This window comes from Aquarana catesbeiana, linkage group LG05 (genome assembly GCF_042186555.1).
Source record: "Aquarana catesbeiana isolate 2022-GZ linkage group LG05, ASM4218655v1, whole genome shotgun sequence".
Taxonomy (NCBI): domain Eukaryota; kingdom Metazoa; phylum Chordata; class Amphibia; order Anura; family Ranidae; genus Aquarana; species Aquarana catesbeiana.
Window position 1 is genome coordinate 54,348,028 of NC_133328.1, and position 25,159 is coordinate 54,373,186.

Here is a 25,159-nt window from a genome sequence, read left to right on the forward strand (position 1 = left end):
ATTTTTAGATCCTACAATTATTTCTTTAAAGAAGCTCTGTCATATTGCCCATTTAATCAAAGTGGCAGAGCCTTTTTAAAGCCCTTTTTTGCAACCTCCTCTAAGGATGCAGTGCTTGGGCCTGAGTGGGCAATCACTAGGCCCAAACACTGTCACAAGGCAAAGAGGACATCATTAACCCCCTGAAACACCATACAACATTTAGCTTTCACTGTGTGTGAAGTCCTCGCTCAGAATGAGCAAAAGATTAGTGGTGAGGCAGGATAACGGTTAGTTGAACAGGGTCAGGGTTGTGGGTAGGTACAGCTTGATGCGGCAGGCAGAAAACACATGGAGTCCAAGTGCAGCAATAATAATATATTGAAACAGAGGTTCAGCAATACACAACAGACCCAGCAAGAAGGTAACCTGTCTGGGAGAACTCACAAGTTGTACAGCAATTCGACAGCAGATTGGTGGCTCAGAGGTGTCAACAGCATCTGTCTTGGGGAGCAGAATGCGGCCTGACCGATCTGTACCCAAATGGGAGCCTTCCAGGAAGGATGGCATGTCCCTGCACTTTCCCTCCCTGCACCTTTCCCTGACACAAAGCACTGACCCTGATAAATAAATGACCTATCCCTAAACTAGCCACTCGCAAAATGTGCGCCAAACCCAGGAGCCAGGGTCTGAGGCTTAATTTAACTCAGCTTAATCCAAGATGGCCACCAAAGTCACCTGGGATGCCAGTATCCAATCGAATAGCTGCCTCCCTGTGATTGAGGAAACCATAGAGAAACCTGTTTCCTCTCGCCTTCCTCCCCCAACTGTGTTGTTGCTGCGGACAGCACCACCTGCAGTGGAGAAAATACACTGCGCCTGCCTAACGGGAATTGTCCTGAATGGGTAAAGTCTCAGGCATCATAAAAATGATTTGGTGTAAATTCTACATTTACTATTTCTTTATTATCTGACTGTAACTCAGTTAAAATTATAATTTAAAAAATAATGAACAAGAAAAAAAAAACATTAGTATATGCTATGCACAGACATGCAAAATTTTCAGTTTTTTTTAAAAAACCTTAAAACCTATTCTACATACACAACCATTTCTCAGCCACTCCTAACATACTATACATGGAAAATCATCATGCTCATTGCTCAATGAACGGGCATATCTCTGATCACTGAAGAGGAGACTCTTTTGCATTCAGATATGACATTGCTATTAAGGATCACAACATACTTAATATTGTAGACTGCGGGGGAGATGGCACCAGAGAAAATTAGGAAAGAGTGTGAGTTTATTGGACCTAACTATATTAGCTGTTTAAAACTGTAATTTTATGGTTACAGTTCCACTTTAAGGACTTTCAACAGCATTATAACTTGCTAACACATGTTCAAATTCTGAGCTTTCGCCATTGGCATGGCCACCATATTATTTTCCATATTTTATGCACAGCAAAGTATATTTTAGATGCTAGGCTTGTCACTTCTCTACTCACGTCAAACTCTTGTATTTGTGTAATACCCTTTACCTTAGGTAGGTAGGTTGCTAGAGTAGTGTTTTTGTTTGTACTGCCAGAGCAGGTAAATTTAGGCAGGCCTAGCTGTGAGCTAGGCCTGTTTGTTTTTGATCTGGGGGCTGGTGAGTGGTTTAGTGTAGCAGCAGGTGACTGACATGTACTAAAATCTCTCTGGCGCCTCTTCTGTTTCCAGAGGGTTCTGGAAAAGAGGCAGGGCAGAGGATGAGAGTGGCATGGAGTATATCTGGGAGCCCTGACCAATCCCCAACTAGGCTTGGCGGGGGGCAGGCCTCCTATATATACTCATGGAGTTGTCAGGTGGAAAAACTGAATGATGGAGTGTTAGACTGTCGTGGCCCTTGAGGGAACCCCTTTCTGGGGGGGGCGGGGGGGGTGAACTTGGGTCTGGAGCTTGGGAGCTGGTAGGGAGCCTCTCTCTACATGGTCATTGAGAGGTGTCCTGGAACAGGAGCAGGAGGAGGACAGTGGGGAGTACGGTCATCGGGCAAGTCATACAGAAGGGATCCAAGTTTAATCCCCTAAATAAAACAACAACAAAAAACAAGCTAAAGACTGTTCACTGACTGGCAAAGTGTGTCTGAAATGAAAGTGTGGCCAAGCAGGGTGACGCGTGGAACTAGAACACGCAGCGACCCCACGGGGGCACCACTACATTTGTTTAGCCTTTGTTTAAAACACAGAGCTGCACAATAGGTTGGTGCTTTGTAAATAGAGGATCGAAGAAGTGAAAGTTCAACCTTGTCATCAGTGACCACGCATTGCTCTGGATCCTGATGAATTAGTACCTTATTTTTAGAACAGACAAACACCTGTCCATTCAGTGTTCTCAAGGAGATATCTGCCCACATAAAGCTGGCCATTCACTGAGTAGATGTCAACAGTGCCTGAACCTGCTGAAATTCACTCAGTGGGTGGCCTTGTCGACACCCTCCCGCCCAACCACAAAAAAAATCTAAGGAGCCAGACAGAAATACAGTGCCCTTAAAAGTATTCATACCCCTTGAAATTTTCAACATTTTGTCATATTACAACCCAAAATGTAAATGTATTTTATTGGGATTTTTTGTGATAGATCAACACAAAGTGGCACATAATTGTGAAGTAGAAGTAAAATAAAAAATGGTTTTCATTTTTTTTTTTATAAATAAACATATGAAAAGTGTGGCGTGCATTTGTATTCTAAACGGAGTCAATTCTTTGTAGAAACACCTTTTGTTGCAATTTCAGCTGCAAGTCTTTTTGGGGATGTCTCTACCAGCTTTGCACATCTAGAGAGTGACATTTTTGCCCATTCTTCTTTGCAACATAGCTCAAGCTCTATCAGATTGGATGGAGAGTGTCTGAACAATTTTCAAGTGGCACATCAGGCAGGGGGACAGACTGCGGCAGGCATCTTGCAGCGTCTTCCGTGTCCTTCCGAGATCACGGCGGCTTCCGCCGTGCCTCTCCTCCCCTCCTTGCAGGCGTCCAATAGGATCGCCTAACTTTTCAGCCAATTGGGAAAAAGGTAACAGATGCTTCCCGACTGGCGGAGAGGCGATTCAGTGTTAGAAAAGCAAATATTCTAACACATCTGGATGGACTCCAAGCGCAATGCCTCTCCGAGGCCACCTTTTTTGAAGACTATTAGAGCCTATGGCTTTAATTAGGTGCTTCAAAAGAAAAATCCCCGCCACTGTAATTCATGCACCCGGCATCCAAAAAGGGGCCGGACACCTGAATAGAGGGTAGCATGAATCTATCCATTATGCATATAGGGGGGTGGCGAGGATAGAGGGGGCAGCGCTGGTGCATTTTCCACAGAATCTCAATTGGATTTAGGTCTGGACTTTGACTGGGCCATTCTAACACATGAATATGCTTTGATCTAAACCATTCCATTGTAGCTCTGGCTGTATGTTTAGGGTCGCTGTCCTGCTGGAAGGTGAACCTCTGCCCCAGTCTCAAGTCTTTGACAGGCTCTTCTAGAAGAAACAGGTTTTCTTCTAAGATTGCCCTGTATTTGGCTTCATTCATCTTCCCATCAACTCTGACCAGTTTCCCTGTCAGTGCTGAAGAAAAGCATCCCCACAACATGATGCTGCCACCACCATGTTTCACAGTGGGGATGGTGTGTTCAGGGTGATGTGCAGTGTTAGTTTTCTGCCACACAATTTGCGTGGCAAGTCTCTAGCAAGAGCAAAGTTGCAGTGGTGGGTCTACAGCAAGAGCTCGGCAAGTCAACAGCATGAAAATTTAGCCAGAGTGACCCCTGTAGTGGGATGACTATATCACAACATAATTGAATCAGAACATGCAGCAGACATGCAGAATGTTTGCAAAGAAAGTTGAGCTGGAATCATGCAGTGCGGACTTGCTGCAATTGTGCAACAAACCTGTGAAGCCTGGCAAGTCTAGCAATAGCTTAGCAAGTCATTTTCCTTGTCAAAAGAAGTTTATTGAGTATACAATGTTATAAAGATACATAAAGTAAGTTTACAAGGATCTATAAAGTAAGCTCATTGTTTTACAGTAGGGTTTATATAGGTAAATATCATGAAATTTCAAATATTAAACATTGGGTTCACGTAAACCTAAATTAAAGATATATATCATTTCCTTAGTTGCTTTTGTAGGTATTTAAATGATTTATACCTACTATACATATTGTTTACAAGTAGAGTGTATATAGGTCAAATAAATTCTGATAATGAGCTTTAATCGTAAGGTGGAGAAAAGGAAAGAGAAAGAAGAAAAAGGGTTGAAAGGTAGAGGTATGGTCCACAAGGTTGTCCCGCTCGTCAGTTTATTATTCTTTTTAGTTCTCTTTGAAGCCTTAGAATGGGTGTCTCTGTAAGTCATTTAATCTGTTACCATGGCAACAGGACAGAGTCATTGAAGTTTGACAGGAACTTTTGTTTTATCCAAGGATGCCAAAGTTTTTCAAATTTTGGAATTTGATTTTGATCGATGGCTAGCATCTTAGCATGGGACATTGTATTATTCATTCTGTGAATTGTTTCTGCTAGTACCAATGTAGGAGATTTCCATGACTTGGCCACTGTTTGTTTTGCAGCCGTTGTTAGTTGGATCATAAGTTTGAATTGAGAGAGTGTTAACCATTCCGGTTTTAGATTAAGTAAAGTTAAATATGGATCTGGTTGTATTATTTTTTTTAAATATTTTAGATGCAATCACGAAGACTTCCTTCCAGAAGGTTTGGATTACTGGGCACGTCCACCATATGTGTAAATATGTGCCTATTTCTGGGCATCCTCGAAAACAAAGAGCTGAGGTATTAGGTGAATATTTTGCCACTCTAGCGGGTACAAGGTACCAGCGAGTTAGGACTTTATAATTTGTCTCCTGTGATAAGATGTTGGGTGAAGATGACTTAGATGTGAGCCATATGTTAGACCAGTCCGTGTCTTCTAAAGTTCGTCCCAGGTCCTCCTCCCACCTCTGAACGTAAGAGGGTCTATTAAGATTTGCTACTCCATATAATTGATTATAAAGTGATGAAATTGTACCTTTAGCAAATGGATCTTTTGTACAGATTGATTCAAAAATGGATAATTGGGATAATGGTGTATTCCCCTTTAGGAATGGTGTATAGAAATTTTTGATTTGGAGATATCTAAATATCTCAGAGTTTGGTAGATCATATTTTTCTCTAAGCGATGGGAATGAAAGGAATGATTTAGATGCTATGAAGTCATTTAGTGTCTGAATGCCTGATGTTGTCCAAGCTTTAAAAGAATTTGGGTAGATCCATGCCGGATAAAAGGCCGGATTTCTGATAAAAGAAAGGAGAGGATTGTGTGGAGATTGTAACTGATATTTGGTTTTTAGTTTATCCCAGAGAGATAAGAAGTGTTTAGTTATGGGATTATGAATTTTAAAGCGGTCTTTAGGATCAAGCCATAATAAATTTGATATTAATAGAGGGTCATTTTCTGAAGCCTCTATAAATACCCATAATGGGATTTCCTGTTTTGCATGGTATTTGGACAGACTGGCCAAATGTGCTGCTCTGTAGTAGTTAGTAAAATTAGGGTATCCCAGGCCTCCTTTATTTTTGGGAAGATGTAGTGTGTGTATAGGTATACGTGGTTTAGAAGAGCCCCATATAAACGAAGTTGCTCTTTTTTGTACTATTCTCAAAAAATAGGAAGGAATTGGAATAGGGAGGACTCTGAATAGATAAAGCAATTTGGGTAGAATAGTCATTTTGATTGCATTAATCTTCCCTATCCAGGATAAAGGAAGTTGCGACCATTGTTTTATTAGATTTGTGATCTGTCTTAATACAGGAGGATAATTGGTTGAGAATAAGTCAGAATGAGATGCTGTTAAATGAATTCCAAGATATGGGATTGATTTTTCTGCCCATGTGAATGGGAGTGCAGCCCTAGCCGGGATCAATTCCATGTTTGTGAGTGAAATATTAAGCACTAGGCATTTCTTAGGATTAATCATAAGGCCGGATAGGGCTGCAAATCCATCAAGAGCTGGTATTAAGTTAGGACCAGAGACCTGTGGTGATGATAGAAAAAGTAATATATCGTCTGCAAATATACATAATTTGTAGCAAGTCATTTTCAAACTTGCAGCGCAATTGCTTGGGTTACAATCTTAGGTCCCTAACTCACATTCATACATACACTTACCAGGGCCAATTTAGACAGGATCCAATTAACCTACTAGCAAGTCTTTGGAGTGTGGGAGGAAACTGAAGTTTCCAGAGGGAACCCACGCAGGCACAGGGAGAAAATGCAAAGTTATCATTGAAAGTGAAAGTAAATGAAATTCCAAAATTTTGAGTTGTCCCCTGAAAAGTAATTGAGGGGAAATCTTCCAATAGGGACACTCGTTCTGGTGACCTTGGGGACCCCAAGGAATTCCCTTCATTTTCAGGGATTTTCTCTCACTTCCTGTTTGGCTATGGGACCGGAAGTAAACTGAAATCTCTGCAATGGGACACAGATGGTGAAAAAAAAAAATTGATATCTAACAACCCTCATTTGCTCTATATAAAATAAAAAAAAAGCAGGGAAAGTGCTCCAAAAAGGATCAGGAAAGGGGGATAGTGTGTCTGCCTTTCAAACCTGGAGTTGGCCTTTAAACTATTCTTGAAATCCTGCACCTTCTTTTCTAATTAACTTTCTTTGCAGGAGGAAAATCCTGGACTGTAGGTAATTTCTGTAATGCCTAATTTATTACATTCCGGTTTAGAAGAAATAGGTTGTGCCAGCATGTGCCACTACCCTTCCTTAGAGTGAAAACTCAACTCTGCTGAGGTCAGCATATCATATCGCACAGTGCCAAAATTTTTATCCAACGATCTTTATGGTGATCAGAGTGTATGAGGTTAGAAAAAAGAAAAAAAAACTATTAGTATTTAGAATGAACAAATACTTAAACTTCAAGGTGTGTTAAAGCTAAACTCCTGGAATCATTTGTATTTCATACTTACATTGGTCCAGCTTGGTACAATGTAAGTATGTAATACTCACACGATAGACTGGTTGGGAAGCTGGAAATCACTGCAGTAGTCGCTACAACTACAGTGATAGCCACAATCTTCCAGGTCCTGCTTAGATTCTGCACAAGCGGCTTTGCAATGCATAAAAGGCAGTTCTCAGATTGGTTGAGGTGGAGATCTTGAAGCAACCACGGACTAAATAAAATCCGTATGCAAAGGGATGGAAGCATAGATGCCAAAAATATTGAGCATTCACGTCAACTTTAACTCTTTCAATACCTATTAGATACAGTTATTTAAAAATTATGACTGCTCTTCAAGGTAAAAAAACATTCAACACTCTTGACAGAAGGATGTATTGTGTAACTTGTAACATTAATTGGAAATTTACGAGATACGTTTTTGATAATACAGCAGCACACAATGAGCAAAATTCCATCAAAGTCAATTGCTCTTGGAGCCCTGTGATTCATCCATAGACAGAATGATGGTTCCATTAATCAAAGCAGTAAAAGCATAAAATCCAATTTGCATACTGATGCTCATTACTTTGGCATGCAGCTTGACTGGAAGATACTACTATGGTGATTGGTGAATATTTATATATGCAGGTGCAGCTGAGAAAATTCCTCTAAAAAAAAAAAAAAAAATGTGCATCACTTTCATGAGCCAAACCTTAAAGCGACCCTGACAAATAAATAAAACTGGCTACAAAGCTCTACCTGAAAAAGAAGAAAGTAAATATTTACCTGCTCATGCTGCCAAAACAAACACTTATGTCCTGTAATAAGTGGAAGCCGGCAGGAGGAACCAGTGAGTGGTATGGAGGCCTAGGAGATCAACATTCCCAGATGTTTCCGTTTCTGAGGAAAGTTCAACTGAGGATTACTCATCAAAACAGTGATTGGAAGCACCTGGGCCAGAGTTTGGGCACTAGGTCATTAGGTCCATAGCAGTCCTCTAGTATGGGGTACCTTATACGGTTTATTGAACTGCTGCACTCTGGACGTTGGACTTAAAAGTTGGAGACTCCTTTGAGATTTATTCTAAGACAACACTGCAATGCAGTATGTGAATTACAAATTATATAAACCCATATACCATATTATCTTAATGTTCCATATTTGCTAAGTGCGTATTGGTTATTTTTCTGCGGACTTGGTAAACATCTATGAATGGTAACATTGTTTGGGCACCTGTACACTCAATGACTGCTTGTCTGGAGATATTCTATGAATCTGGGTCATACTGGAAATGAATTACAACCTTGGTGTGTAAAGTATATCAATCATTATTAGGTATTTGGCAAGACTTTGCCAATAATGGTGTAGTGCTAATGTGTCTGTTTCAACACCGATACAAGTTCAGCACAATTGTGGGACTCCGGGACAGAACTGCTGCATTGTGACCACAAAAGATTTGACAGGACGTTGGAAGCTTCAATTGCACCCCTCTATGCACAATTCTGTAACCAGATATCTAGGGCCATGAGAGTATGTTTTAACAAAACCACAGCATGGAACAAAAGCTACCATTACATTGAACATCTAAATGTACATAATAAATTGAGCAACCAACCCTTTGCCCACAAGGTGCTAAATGGTACATTCATATGTCCCCTTCTTGACAGCACAATAAGAACAGACTAGCTCCTATCCATTTCCTCAATGTGACAGCACTGGGTGATGAATGAACCTATAGCCAAGAGCCATCACGTGGGGGTGCATGGGGCACGCCTATGCAAATATCAGCTTTCAGAAAGTCCTTAGGCTTCAATGATTGCTTCTATTAGTGCCTACTATACTGGGGGCTCCGTTTGTTATTTTTGTTAGATGTCATGTTTGCTGTGAAGTTAACTGTTAGTTTTGGGCAGACTGTTTTATTATCGATCGTGCTCCAAATGATTATTCACTTCCAGTTTGTACTGTAGTTCTAAGTAATATCAAAAACATATTTCCATAGATAATTGCTTCCCTGTAGTACAGATAAATGATTATTTTGTTAGGTCAGTGTAAAGTGCAACCAACAAAAATTAACAACTTTGCATACTGGTGCTGAACATAATAGATTACCATGGAACTGGAAAGAACATTGATGAAAGTGTCATTTCTTCAGTGTTGTCACATGAAAAGATATAATAAAATATTTACAAAATTGTGAGGGGTGTACTCACTTTGTGAGATACTGTATGTAAAGTAAATACATAGATACATGCTGGCAAAACTCCAAGCAGATCAATTTTCCTTGGTAATCGATTTTTCTCACTAACTAATCAATAACTATAGAATCGGTTTAATTTCTCAATGACTATTACACATTTTAAAAATGCATGACACATCATTATTATGGGGTCCACATGTAATCGTAGGCTAACTTCCCTAAAGGCATAAGTGCTATATGCATGCTGATACAATATACCAGAATAAAAACTTTTACAAATTATTGCAGGGAAAAATATTAGATCCCAAGATACATTTTTTTAAAAAGAAATGCCACATACACACAAGCGGACTTTTCGACCAGACTGGTCGAACGGACTATCCGACGGACTTTCGGCGGACTTCCAACGGACTTTCCCAATGAACAGACTTGCCTACACACGATCACACCAAAGTTCGACGGATTTGTACGTGATGACGTATGACCGGACTAAAATAGGGAAGTTGATAGCCAGTAGCCAATAGCTGCCCTAGCGTCGGTTTTCGTCCGTCGGATTAGCATACAGATGAGCGGACTTTTCGATAGGAACTGGGTCCAGCGGAGTTCCAACGTAAAGATTTGAAATATGTTCCAAATCTAAAGTCCGTCAGATTTTCGACCGAAAAAGTCCGCTGCAGGTCCGATGAAACCCACACACACTCCGTCAGACCAGTCTGGTCGAAAAGTCCGCTCGTGTGTACGCGGCATAATTGTTTTAATTCAGTATAGAGGGGACCCATAGGACAGGAGGCTAGGGGCAATTGCCCCTTTTGACCCTTATAAATTTAGCACCGAGTTAATAGATTTTTTTAGCAAAATAGAAATAATTTCCCAAAAGCAACGGAAATTTTGAGACGCAGCTCCCATGTACCTAGCACTGCCTTCGGCTCAGGTTTTACCAGGAGGGGGGTTTGGCCAGGGGAGCATAGAAGTGAAAGAGGACTGCAGTAACAAAGAAGAGCAGTGTTTCATTGCTTGAGCTCATATTAACTACTTAAGGACCGAAAGATATTCCCCCTTAATGACCAGGCCATTTTTTACGATACGACACTGCGTTGCTTTAACTGACAATGGTGCGGTCGTGCAACGATGTACCCAAACAAAATTGACATCCTTTTTTCCCCACAAATAGAGCTTTCTTTTTTTGGTATTTGATCACCTCTGCGGTTTTTATTTTTTGAGCTATAAACAAAAAAAGAGCGCCAATTTTGAAAAAAAAGCAATATTTTTTACTTCCTGCTATAATAAATATCCCAAAAAAAATATAAAAAAACAAATTTCTTACTCAGTTTAGGCCAATATATATTCTTCTACCTATTTTTGGTAAAAAAATTGCAATAAGCATATATTGATTGGTTTGCGCAAAAGTTATAGTGCCTACAAAATAAGGAATAGATTTATGGCACTTTTATTTTTTTACTAGTATTGGCGGTGATCTGCGATTTTCAGCGGAACTGCAACATTGCGGCGGACAGATCGGACACCTAACTGACATTTTTGACACTTTTTTGGGAATCAGTGACACTATTACAGTAATCAGTGCTAAAAATATGCACTGTTATGTACTAATGACACTGGCAGGGAAGGGGTTAACATCAGGGGCAATCAAGGGGTTCCTGCATAGCAGAAAGACAGGATCTGTGTGATCTCCCCTGTCAGAATGGAGATTTGCCTTGTTTACACAGGAAGATCCCCGTTCTGTCACTGTGGGGAACGATCGTGGGTGGCCGGCGGACATTGAGTCCGCCGGATCCTGCTGATCAGCTTCCTTGCTGGCCAGTGTGCCTCCGGCGGCACGCGCACGCCCACAAACTAGAGTTCCTGAGCCGACGTACAATGGCGGCGATTCGCGGGAACAAGCCAACCTGCCACAGTACAATGGCGGCGGCTGGTCAGCAAGTGGTTAAAGCAAAACCATACCCATCAATTTAACGGTTTCAAAAAACAGTCCCATTCCCGGCATGCCGGGATGCTAACTGTCACATTTGCTTGTGCTCTCAACAAAACTGTTAAACCATCCAATGGTTGGTGTCATAACTGATCACATGTGCAGCACCATGGCAGTTGCAGATTAAACAGAGGCCAAGATGGCAGCTTCCTCAGCTGAAAAGGATAGGAGGGTTTAATTCCAATTTAAAGAGAAGTTTCCAAGGTCCAGCACAGATCATCTTACAGGTGGGTGTTTTATCAAAATTCCTACCATTGGGGTTTGTATAATACAGTTCTTTTAACCTCTGACCTATCCCTAACTGCCAAGCAGATCCCAAAACCGATCTTCCACTTCCTCCATACCTGAACATTAACGCTAAACCTGATCCTTGGGATGAATTACTAAAGCTAAACCGCAGGCAGATATAAAAGGCACAAATTCATATAACTCAGTAACCATTATTACATCTTTAAAGTGTAACTAAATGCAAAACTTTTTTTTTTTAGTTTTGGGAAAAATTAGAACCCCTGTCAGGTTTTATTGCTGTCTGTGTCCCCGTTAGGGAGATTCACCCTCTCTATTTGTACTGTTTAGCTTTATAATCAAAAGTGAAAGTAAATTTGTAGGCATTCCCTCTCACTTCCTGCTTTGGCTACGGGATAGGAAGTGAAAGTAACTCTCCCCAATAGGACATAGATATGCAAAAAAATGTTGCCTTTAGTTAGACTTTAAACATATTTTATTTAATGAAAGCAGTGTGACTACCTGAATTTAACTTGGAATCAGCCTCTTGAAGGCCCCATACAGCGCCTGCTGGATGAAGAAGCAACACATCAAGCTTTTGTCGTGGAAGAACCACTATACTCTTGCGCTATTAAGCGCCCTTTCAGTATAATGCATCTTTAAACTACCAGTGTCTCTCGCATTTCCCCCAGTAAACAGACATTGTCACCATCTTAGCTCCATCGCTCCTCTGCCTCTCCTGAGCACAGGCTCTTGGCTTTTATTCATGGACAACAAAAGGAAGTGACAAACAGGAAGTCATGGCCCCAACAGCCAATCGCTTCCTCCATACAGAATGACAACACAGGAAATGACCACACAGGAAATTACACTAAGACCCCTTTCACACTGGGGCGTTTTTCAAGCGTTTTTCAGAGACGCTTTAGCATTAAAAAAGCGCCCGTAAAGCGCCTGAAAGAAGCCTCATCTGCAATCCCAATGTGAAAGCCCAAGTCCTTTCACATTGCCAGCACTCGAAAAAAGCTGGTAAAGCCCCCTTTCACACTGGGGCGTTTTTCAGGCGTTTTTCGGGCGCTGGCAGTGTGAAAGGGCTCCGGCCATCGGCACACCCAGCCCGGTGGCAAAAACACGAAAGTGTTGCAAAGAAGCTGCTAGCAGGAATTTTTTTGACGCCCTGCCAGCGCAGCACCCCAGTGTGAAAGCACTCGGGCTTTCACATTGGGATTGCAGATGAGGCTTCTTTCAAGCGCTTTTTTTAATGCTAAAGCGCCTGAAAACGCATGAAAAACACCCCAGTGTGAAAGGGGTCTAAAGGGGAGGGCATCCACAGGAGTGGGAGGGAGAAGTGTACATGTCTCATCCACTTGAGGCATGTACACTGCTCTCCGCCCAGCCACATCCACCTTCTTGGTCAGCATAGAGCCCACTCAATACTGCTCAGAGTAACCAGTATCTAGTAAGATCATTCTACTTGTTCTTACAGGTTTGAGAAGATCTGTGGGGACATTGCTACTGCTGTTGTCAATATAGGGTACGAGTATACCAACAAGGCAGATATCAATGTCCTCTTATAAAAGCAGATATGTATCCAAAAGGGATAGCGTAGCCAAAACAGAGATACAATAATATGTTTCTCTCGTTATGCGGACTCTGCTTCTCTAATGTCTATAGACATTTGAAGGCAAGAAGCCCGGCGCATTGCGCTTCATACTTACAAACCAGCAAACAGCTAACAGATACAGAACACGTCTCCAAGCCCATGAGAAGGTTTTCATACTGACGGTTTTACCGCTGGTCCCGATTCAACCCAAGCACATTTTTTATTAATCACTATGGGTGCATTTATTACTATGGAACTGGCCCATGGCATATAAAGAGACAGTGATAGTGAGCGAGTGATAACATTGATGTGGCCACGCAGAGTGAGATTATTTGAGATCATGCAAATTATAATTTGCAAATGTGATGAGCTCAGAGAGGAGCTGAATGGGGAGGACAATAGATGTAGAAATCCAGACAAAAGCCATATTTATACAATGTTTAATGATTTGGCTGTAACTCAATATCTCTTCAGAGGATGTAAATGCTCATAAGATGCACAACGAGCCATTGTTGGGTTATCAGCGCATATCTGGGTGTTGTCCACCTGGCGTTCGTACAAATTACCTCATATCGTTTCATTTAACGGCTTGCTTGATGGACAAGGTTACAAATACACTTCTGCTGTGCTCAGCCAGGGCTGCCAGCTCGTCCCCTAAAATGACTGACATGTCTAAGCTATAGAGGTTCCCTCTTTAATTAGATTCAGCGCCCTGGCTGCATTTCATCAGTCACATGGCATTCCTATGTGTCAGTAATAAAAGGGAAGAGCTAGCATCCTTTTCCTTATCATTCTTTTATTTTTGTCATATTCCTACAAAAACAATTCCAGACAACTAATCAAATAATTCAGAGAATTAGTAATACTACACAGGAAACATTTCAGCTATGTTGCAGTCATGAAATCTGCTCAGTTTATCCTAATTTGAGTTTGATATAATTAAAGAATTGAAAATAGATTTACATCCAGGACAACGGTACCTTTAACCACTTGTCTACCAGTGCCGTTTATAAACTGTGGCAAGAATTTTAGACTGCTCGATCACTTCCACCACCTGCCAAAATTACCACTACCCCTGCCCAACTGAACCCCTATCCTGGGCTCTGCTGTCCTACCTGCAGACCCCGGACTGGCATGGCTGGTGTCAGTGGGTGGAACAGAGGGAGACCAGCAAATATCCATTGACTGATCTCCCCTGCAGTGAATGGTGTTGAGTTATTCACTTTAAGGTCATCACAGAGGACAAGGGGGCACTCTTTACATCTGAAGGAAAAGAGATTTAATCTCCAAATATGGAAAGGTTTCTTCCAGAGGTGGTTCTGACCAGCTCAGTAGATCGCTTTAAAAAAAGGCCTGGATTCTTTCCTAAATGTACATAATAAAACTGGATACTGACAAGTTGATCTGGGGAATATCCGATTGCCTCTCGAGGGATCAGGAAGGAATTTTTTCCCCTGCTGAAGCAAATTGTATCATGCTTTGCTGTTTTTTTTTTCTTGCCTTCCTGGATCAACTGTGGGTATAGAATTGTGTAAACTTTTATTGGTTGAACTAGATGGTCTTTTTTTGACCAGATTAATGAATAATGTGTATTACATTACTACCAGGTTCAGCTGTAACTTTCCCCAGCTGCTGTAGCCAAGGAAGAAGCTAAAGGAGCACAAACTATACTCCAGTGGAAGGCAGGGGAGACATAATAACATATCACATATCACAGCAAAATGCAATCACAAAATAAATAAAGTAACATGTAAACAATAAAAGAACACAAGAAAAAGTGTTAAAGTCACCTGCCCCCAGATACATGCATGTGAGACTACATATGGAAGCAATGTTTGGGCTACATATGTTACATATCGCCAGGAACTTCAAATGAGAGTAACAATTCTGAGGCCATAATTCACAGTTAACTCTAAACTGATGACCTGTAAAAGCTTTTAGAGCCCTTTCACACCGAGCCGCGGGGGGCGTCTGTCGTTTTAGTGGCGCTATGCGGCCATTAGCGTGGGCGTTTTTAACCCCCCGCGCGCTAGCGGACGAAAAGGGGTTAAATCCGCCCGCAAAACGCCGCCAGTATTGAAGCGCTGCCCCATTGATTTCAATGGGGAGCAGCGGTGGAGGAAGGGTGAGGTCACCGCTCCTTCACCGCTCCAAAGAAGATGCTGGCAGGACTTTTTGTGACGCCCTGCCAGCGCAACGCTCCAGTGTCAAAGCCCCTGGGCTTTGACACTGGAGTGAAAGGAGCTGCTTTTTTCAGGCGCTATACAGGTGTTATTTTTAGCCCTGTAGCACCTGAAAAACGCTGGCAGTGTGAAAGGGGTCTTAAAGCAGTTTTGAATACCAACATTTGTCTCTGTTTTATGGGTGTGCACAAATTTAAAGTGGAAGTAAAGACAAAACCTAACTAACTCTAAACCTACTAAACCTACTGCCACCCCCATTCTAAACCTAATCTATCTAACCCTGTAAAGAAACGACAGCTATACTTGTCTATTTTGAAGCCGCTCCGATCCAGTCTCCAGCGGCGCCTTCTGTGTGCAGGAGAAAGCTGACAATGGCTGTGAAATATCTTGGAAGTAACGTCACCCATAGAATTATTATGGAGCTTCGGCTGTCGGCTGCCTCTCCTGCACACTGAAGCCACCACTGACAGCTCAGCCTGGGACCAGAACGGCTTCAGAATTGGTAAGTATAGCGATCTTTTCTTTACAGGGTTAGATTACGTTTAGAAAGGGAGTGGGAGTAGGTTTACAGTTAGTTCGGTTTTGCCTTTACTTCCACTTTAAGGCTTCATATGTTGAGTATCTATATACTTGTCACAACCTCATCTTTTATATTTTATAAAAAAAAAAAAAAAAAACACTATTGGGTAGTATATTGTGCTTCTGTGCAATAAATTAACTTTAGCATATTCTCGATAAATTTGTGTTTGATAAACATGTCCACTAATATCATGTGACATAAAAAATTGCAAGTACCACTATTTTTGTGGTTTGTGGTTAAAACGCAACTCCAGACTCATTGGTGGTGTTTTCTTTAAATGGGTCTTTTATCCAGTCTAGTTTAAAAAGGGCACCAACTGGACTGAAGACCTGCAAAAAATGGTAGCTGGTAAAAAAAAAAAAAAAGGTAAGCAGAACTCCAGCCTTTATTCAGTCTTGCACAGTTGTTCAGGCTCCTCTCCTGTACTAAAATGATTCTGAATTCACTGCACATTGTGAGCTTCTCATAGTGGGAACTAGAAGCTGTAGCATGCCAGTACGTTTCTGGCTGGAGGACAGAGCATATGCTCATTATATGCATACAAATAATCAGTAACTTTGCAAGTCTGTAAAAATACATTGACATCATGCAACCGTATATTTAAAATGTTTCTACAATAAAAAGCTATCTTTAAACTCTGTTCACGTGACTGTGCCTAGTACTGCAGTAATGAAGAATGATGTCATCAGTCTTATAGAGGCATCATACAGCCACCTCCCACATCTGTCAACGCACAATAAACTTTAATGTTCATTAAGGCATGCACACCCTGCCAGACTCCTTTACTCCGATGCATTTTCTTCTTTTATAGGACTTAATCATAGATGGAGGAGATGGAAAGGGGTGGATGTACATATACTAACATTCTTCTCATTACCCAAAGCTCTTCATACTCAGACTCTTATATATTGTGCAACCAAAGTGTATTTCCACTTTTGCAGCCTAATTTGAGCGACTCCCACTATGTTTGTTATGTGTTTCTGTTCACACATCATACCTAAAAATAATTGTAAAACATATTTCTTAAGTTCTAGTTATTTCTTAGTAGCAGGTTTATACATTGGACTGTAATGCTTCAGAATAGTTTGCAATGTACAATTAGGGGACAGATTGTGGGGACAGTTTTTTTTTTAAAGTACATTAAAATACAATGTACCACCCAAGCCCTGGGATCTTTAGCCTTTTGCTAGGACAGGCTATGAAAATCTAGTTTACAACTGATAATGAAGCCAGCACAGTACAGATATTGTTAGTTATGGCAGCTCCCTTCTTAAAGCGGAGTTCCACCCATTTAAAAGTCAGCAGCTACAAAAATTGTAGCTGCTGACTTTTAATAAACAGACACTCACATAGTTACATAGTAGGTGAGGTTGAAAAAGGACACAAGTCCATCAAGTCCAACCTATGTGTGTGATTATATGTCAGTATTACATTGTATATCTCTGTATGTTGTGGTCGTTCAGGTGCTTATCTAATAGTTTTATGAAACTATCGATGCTCCCCGCTGAGACCACTGCCTGTGGAAGGGAATTCCACATCCTTGCCGCTCTTACAGTAAAGAACCCTCTACGTAGTTTAAGGTTAAACCTCTTTTCTTCTAATTTTATTGAGTGGCCACGTGTCTTGTTAAACTCCCTTCCACGAAAAAGTTTTATCCCTATTGTGGGGTCACCAGTATGGTATCTATAAATTGAAATCATATCCCCTCTCAAGCGTCTCTTCTCCAGAGAGAACAAGTTCAGTGCTCGCAACCTTTCCTCATAACTAAGATCCTCCAGACCCTTTATTAGCTTTGTTGCCCTTCTTTGTACTCGCTCCATTTCCACTACATCCTTCCTGAGGACTGGTGCCCAGAACTGGACAGCATACTCTAGGTGCGGCCGGACCAGAGTCTTGTAGAGCGGGAGAATTATTGTTTTATCTCTATTATCTTTATTTTATCTAGTGATTTCCTTTTTACAGCTTATCCAATGGAAGAACCCATTCCACCAATTATTGCCTCCCATGGGACTTTATATGGCAAATAAACCAAAAATATAATCCGCAACGGGGGAGATTTACTAAAACTGGTGCACACAGAATCGTGTGCAGCTGTGTATAGCAATCAATCAACTTCTAGGTTTTATAGGCAAAGCTTAAACAGGTTCTTCACCCTAGGAACATAAAATTTAAAGTCAGCAGCTACTAATACTGTACCTGCTGACTTTTAAAAAAAGGACACTTGCTTGTACAAGGCTCCAGCGCCATTCTCACCTGAGCCAGTAATTCACCGGTCTTCAGTCCCCAGCACATTTTAACTGTGGGCAGCCGGATGTGACTCCTTACAGCTTCATAGCCAGCTGCACACTGTGCATGCATGAGCTGCCCTGTGCTTTGTGAATGGCCACATAGCCTTCTGAGACCTGTGACAAGTCCCAGAAGGCTGCGGGCAGGGAGGGAGAAGGAGAACTTCCGGTGGAGCCGGAAGTAACGGGCACACAGAGCCTACAGTTCAGGTCATTAGACACATTGGGGTCTGAAGATAACAGTACAACAGTTAACACAGTGTGAAGTACAAGCAAGTGGTTACTAAGGGTAACAACGGTTTCACTAGCAGCCTGTGGTAAGCGTGTACGTGTGGCAGGTGGGACAGCCTCTTGCAGCAAGGTAGATGTTGACAGCACTCCTTCGGCAGTGATTTGTCTCCTGTAGCAACGTAAACAGATTTGCACCACCAGGGCCCTCAGCCTGAACAAATTTGTCCTAACACCCCCCCCCCAACAGCCTTTCACTGGGAAGCTCAGTGTGCTGTTGCTTCTCCTTCTCCCAGCTCTTATGCAGCTAAGAACAGTAGGAACAGAGTAGTGTGATCACATAAAAAAGGGAAAAAAAGGTATTTATAATGTATTTTTATATCTATACACAAATCTTTTGCCTTTCATTTCAATTTTAAACTGAATGGGTTGTTTTACAAGGTGATCGTTTACAATCACTTTAAAGCGGAGTTCCACCCATATTTTTTTTTTGTCACCTGTTCTCCTGCTAGGGATTAAATACTGTAAAGCATGTAATTAATAAAATCGCTGTTCAATTACATGTTTTTTTATTTGACTTACGTTTTTTTTGTGTATTCCTGAGTGCTTCCATCTTCACTGTGGGCATGTGAAGCCCACTAGGACGCTGTTCCGGGATAAGATGCTGCTGGCTAACCAGCATGCACCTCCCGATCTCCCACGTGTGCATTCTACATAGGAGTATTATCTACAGCGATGCCCACTGACTCCTGGGAACGATGACACACATCTCCCAAGAGCCAAGGCGCCGCAGAATATGACATCCATCGCCACGGCCCGGAAGAGGAAGATTACAAGGGACACCTTAGCAACAAGCCACAAACAGTAAGACAAACAAATTTTATATGCCAAATGTTGTTATACTTGCAGCAAGGGACTGATTCATATAAAGATTAAAATGAGGGGGGAACTCCACTTTAAGTGAAGAGCATGCATGAAGTCCATGCTAGAGGCAGGGCAAAACTCCACACCGTTACTGGGAGTGAGGTAGCGATGATACGCTGGACAGGTGGAGAAGACAAGGTCTCTGCATATCCCTCTTAAATGCTTAGTACATGAAGAGAGTTTATTCCAGTTCAGTCGTCTCTTCCAGTAAAGGTACCCCCTGTGTATGCAGTCCAAAGTGTCTAGCATAATCCAGAAGAACCCACCCCATGGTAGACCTCCCACATGACCTTTACTTGGTGCCCAATGAGGAGGGAATCATGGAGGCCATGATGACCACCCCATCACTCTACCCCACGTTCATAGCTGAATATTGTGTTCTGTTATTTTGTACTGTACAGAAAAAAAACCTGGCAACATAATTTTTCCTTTTCTTCCACTCAATAATCATTTACAACTATTTATTCTATGTCCACTTTGAATATTGGCCAGCCATATAATGCACTGTAGAAAAGCTGTTCAAACATACTTTTCTATGATTACTGATACCGGACTGCAGAAACATCTGCAAGAAAGAGTGGATATCACCAGATAAAAATAAAACTAAAGCAATGTATAGATGTGATGACCACAGATAGAAGTAGAAGAGGCTTCAATCAGACCACAGAATGAGAGTTCTAAATATATCAAGCACATTTTATCATGGAGGGGATAATAACATTCTACAGAATGTAGAAGCAAGGGCTACAAACTCATCCAATAAATGGCTGGTGTAGCTACATTTTGTAGGTTGCATGGTGAATTAGATTCAATAAGTGCCTTGCCAGTATCTTTAGCCAGTCTTTGGACCTGTGTAATTCATATGTCATGAAATGTGTCAGTAATTAAAGAGATGAGTTGTCAAACCCCAAATAGGTTTTGAAATGTTCTATTTCTTTCTAGAGACACTTAAAGGCTGAATTCACACCTAAGCCTAGGGGGAACTTGTTTCCTTGCCTGTATATTTTGAGCGTTTTCACTTGCCATGCAAATGGAAGCTTATTCACTTGAATGGGTTGCCCTATGCGCAACAAACTCTCCCAGAAACTTTTTTGGAGTGGAACGTGGCTTGTTATTTCATTGCGCGTCTTAGTGCGTTTGTAGTGCGTTTGCCATGTGGCAAAACGCACAGCAAAATGCACGTCTGCTACCCGTGCTTGGAATGCTATTAACAATTAATGGCAGAGCAAATACAACGCACCTTTGCAGCACATTTTCAAAATGTGTGTTTTCTGTGCGCTTTGTTATTCCAAAAACACCAAGTGTGAATGGAGCCTAAAAGTTTTGCTATGGTTAAGGGGAACATTTAAAGATGTTATGTGCTTAGGCATTACCCTGAAAAATGTATATTATGTTTGGAATTCCACCTGAAAAAAAGCAGTGTACTTCCTAGTATGTGAGTGTGCCTAGGCACTCCTGCGTCTACAGCCTTGTATCTACAGTATATATCTGCAGTATAAGATCTAAGGCACTGCTGCATTTGACTGATAGTCTCAGGAGATTTGGAGTGAGATTTAGTGATGCTCAATGTTCTCCTTGCTGGAGCTCTGATTTCACAAAATGAAGCGCTGCCTCCACTAATATGGTTATTACCATACAGAGACAAAGTTCAAAACAAAGCATGGTAAGTCAGTAATGGGGAAATATCTTCTGCAGGGAGACCACAGGCAATACTGGTGATTAGTTCTTTGCCCTCTGCCTTCCTTTTTATGGGCACAGCTTCCAAAGTACTGTTCTGCCTTTACTAGGGCTGAGACTGCCTTTGTCTGCCTGCTATGTTTAAATCTAAGATAAGCAACCCTCTAGGTCCAATAGGTCCTATATTCTTTACTACCTCCACAAGGAAACACAATACTAGTCAGAAACGAAGAATAATCCACTTATTTATAAGATTTGTTATTGAATGAGATACATAGATACCTTTGGTTCTCAGCAGGCTCTACTTCGCTATGCGCAGATTTAGTAGATGTTTTTTTTGTTTGTTTTGTCCTACCACACCATAACCCGCATGGTTGGATGTTTTTGTTGCTCCCCAAGCCCTACCCCATAGAAGCCACCTTTTTCTTGCACTGTATTGATGGCCAATGAGTCTGAAACCATTGCCCTTTGAAAGGTTACTCCACTAAAAGTTGATATTTTACTTTTTGGTAGCTGCTGAAGAAATTTGTGTGTGGGCCGCTCAGGCTGTACGGGAATAAAGTCCTGTGCCCACCACTGTAAGACCCCTTTCACACTGGGGCGGTGCAGGCGTAAGCGGTAAAGCACCGATAGTGGGGAGCTTTTAACCCTCACTAGCGGCCGAAGAAAGGGTTAATAGTGCCTATGTTGCGGCGCTGCCGAAGCGCTTTGCAAGCGCTTTGGCAGCGCCGCCTATTCATTTCAATGGGCAGGGTGTTTTGGGAGCTGTGTATATACCTGCCTCACCACCCCAAAGATGCTGCTTGCAGGACTTTTTTCCCCCGTCCTGCAAGCGCGCCGCCCCAGTGTGAAAGCACCAAGGCTTTCACACTGGGGTGGCTTGAGAGGCGTTTTTCAGGTGCTTTACAGGCATTATTTTTAGCGCTAAAATGCCGGAAAAGCGCCCCAGTGTGAAAGGGCTTTAAGTGCAGGCCAGGAAGGGAGCTTGTCTATGCTCCAGGCTATATAATGTTAGGTGTCCCGGGAGCCACACATCAAGCCAAAGCCTGCTGTGTGATAGTGAATGGCAATCTCAGCCTGGACCCCTGCCAGGCCACGCCCCCCAATGTGTTTCACTCTGCCCACCGGAGCTTACTCATGGGGATGTGTGGATGCGGGACACATATCACTCTATTCTATTTATAATATTATATAACACTATACTAGGGTTGTCCCGATACCACTTTTTTAGGACCGAGTACAAGTACCGATACTTTTTTTCAAGTACTCGCCGATACCGATTACCGATACTTTTTTTTTAATGTCACGTGACAGTGTTTTTTTTTTCATTTTTTTTTTTTTTTTTAACAGTGCTTGCTTTTTTTGGGGGGGGGGGGGAGGGGGTGAACGTTGTATGTGTGTGTTATTTTTTTTTTTTTTACAATTTTTATTTTTTACAATAATATTTCTTTTATTCTTTATTGTTTTTTTTTTTTTTTTTAATCAGCCCTTTTGGGGGGCTTTGGTGAGATATCAGGGGTCTTAACAGACCTCTGATATCTCCCCTTGAGACAGAGAAAGAGACAGAGGATAGAGAATCCCCAGTCCCTTTCTCTGCAGCGTCAGCTGCACTGACAATGAATGGAGAGAAGACCGCAGCTTCTCTCCATTCATAAACTGACACATCGTAATCACAGAAGATTACAATGTTTCAGTTATGTGAATGGACAGAGTCAGCTGACTCTATCCATACACAAAGGAAGGAGGGGGAGGACGGAGGAACTGAAGGGGAGAACGGAGGGGACAGATAAGAGCAGAATGGAGGGGACAGATAAGAGCAGAACGAGGGGACAGCGGAGAGGGACAGATAAGGACAGATAAGAGCAGAACGGAGGGGACAGCTGAGAGGGACAGATAAGAGCAGAACGGAGGGGACAGCTGAGAGGGACAGAGGAACGGAGGGGGCACGGAGGAGGATGCAGTGACAGTCAGCTGTGAGCGATCACCGCTGTCTGTCACTAAAGCTGGTGAAAGCCGCTGGGGGAGAATCTTGTAACTCCCCCACGCGCCGATCACAGCTGACAGTCAAGGTATCGGGGGAGGCATCGGGAGCATTTGCCCGAGTACAAGTACTTGGGCAAATGCTCGGTATCGGTGCCGATACCGATACTAGTATCGGTATCGGGACAACCCTACACTATACTAAGGCATACTATACTAATATACGAATGTCAAACTCTATATTTAAATAAAAGAGTCATACACCAAGGGGTCTATTTCACATAAGATTTACATAGCTATCACCCAAGATTGACATATTTGGATTCAATGGGAAAAATGTGTGAATCCTAGGTGAAAATTGTAAAAACGTTATGTGAAAACATTTATAGCTTCATCCCCCCAATTACAACATACTATTTGTGATTTAAAAAATTGCATTGCACTTATTCCTTTTTGTTCTGCTCATAGAGTACTTACGAGTTGCAGTATGGCTTTTTGTCGTATCCCTTGTAGTTATTCATATTTAGAGTCATTTTACAAACTTCGCAGTGGAAGCATCCTTTATGCCAATACTAGAAAAAAAAAAAAACAACAGAGAGTTAGTCACAAAATAGTAATCAGCTCAATCAATCAAAAAAAAAACCTAAACAATGATAAAAGCTTGTTAATTCCAATAACTGCTCATGCCCATAAATCAAAAGTTGAAGAGACAAAGGGCTAATTGTTTAACGCTTTTGACGAGTGGTGAATAAAAGCAATTATATGCTACAGGCTATGTGAGTCTTTATGATATCGTGAGGTGTGAAAATGATGTGCGCAGAAGATTAGCACAAGACGCTCGCAGTAATTTACACCCGCTGCAGCAGGTGTGCTCTCAGGAACTGTCAGTGATGCAGAAGATTGCTTAGAGAGCTGATAGGCATGCCAATGGAAAAGCTATGGGGCTTATCTACTAGAGTTTCCAAGCACCAGCAACCTGGGCACAACAATTTTCAGTCAAATATTTTCCTCAATAGCCACAAAGGATAAATCTACTTGTGTACACCAAATGCCTTTGTAAACCCACTTTATAAAGGTTAAAAGTAGCAATGACATCACCCCTGTGCAGAGAACAGAGCTGTGGGAGGGGTCCAGCAGGCTCCACCCACTACAGGCTGCCTGCAAACAATGCAGGAGGGGGTGGAGACAAGACCAGTCACCCTGCACAGGGAGAGGGAGCAGCAGTGACCAGTCTTTATAACAGGAAGCTCCTGAAAAAAGGCAAAGTTTTATCTGGATTACTGTACAGATCTGGAAGAAATGCACAAAGCACACCAATATATTATATTTTTGTTCTTGGGTATAAATACACTTAATTTAAGTGAACCTGTACTTTACTGATAGTAATGGGTATATTTTATTATGTGAAACAGGTATTCCTATACATGTCTATTGGGATGCAGCCACCGGTCCCAATTTAACAGCTTTGCAGGTCCAGGTGTGTGGCCCTGAATTCACATTGTCTGCAGTTTGGGGCCATGCACCTGCATGCATGGCTGACACTGTGTCCATATAGCCACTGTGTCCCAATAGACATGAATGGGACTGCCTGCACACAGATGCACTTGTACTATCCACTGCAGGTGAATACGGCCCTTCACATGGGTGTATGGCTTTATTTACTTTATTTATTTATTTATGGTACTTATATTTCATTTTTTTTATTACATTTTATCTTATTTTCAGTTCGCTTATATTACTTTGTAATTTCTTGGGGGAAAAAAAGGTACTTATATAGTGCCGTCAATTTACACAATGCTTTACACTCCAGATAGCATACAATTGTGCTGCAAGTTTGAAAATGACTTGCTAAGCTATTGCGAGACTTGCCAGGCTTCACAAGTTTGTTGCACAATTGCAGCAAGTCCAGATTAACTTTCTTTGCAAACATTCTGCAAGTCTGCTGCAAGTTCTGGTTCAGTTATGTTGTACAATAGTCCTCCGACCACAGGGGTCACTGTGGCTGAATTTTTATGCTGTAGACTTCCAGAGTTCTTGCTGTAGACTCACAACTGCAACTTTTTTCTTGCTAGAGACTTGCCACGCTAATATGCTACAAACTGGAAAAATGTCAACTAGAATTTGTCCTTCAAGTGCTCTGCAAATGTACAACTTGCCAGTGAAAATGTGAGGCAGGTTAACAGACTCACAATTCGAAACTGCCACAATTTGTGGCAAGTTATCCTTGCTATCTGGGATATATGTTATACATTCACATCAGTTCCTACCATCATGAAGCTTACAATCTAAGGTCCCTAACTCACATTCATACATATACATACTATGGGCAATTTAGAC

At 41.7% G+C, this 25,159-nt stretch overlaps 1 protein-coding gene across 1 annotated transcript in view; it reads right to left on the reverse strand.

The window, feature by feature from the left end:
- The window catches only part of LOC141144255 (LIM zinc-binding domain-containing Nebulette), a 395,409-nt gene that overhangs the window by 322,344 nt on the left and 47,906 nt on the right, over positions 1-25,159 (reverse strand). Inside the window, exon 2 of the mRNA XM_073629752.1 lies at positions 23,300-23,394. Within this exon, the coding sequence (XP_073485853.1) occupies positions 23,300-23,394 (95 nt within the window). The remainder of the gene's footprint in view (positions 1-23,299; positions 23,395-25,159) is intronic.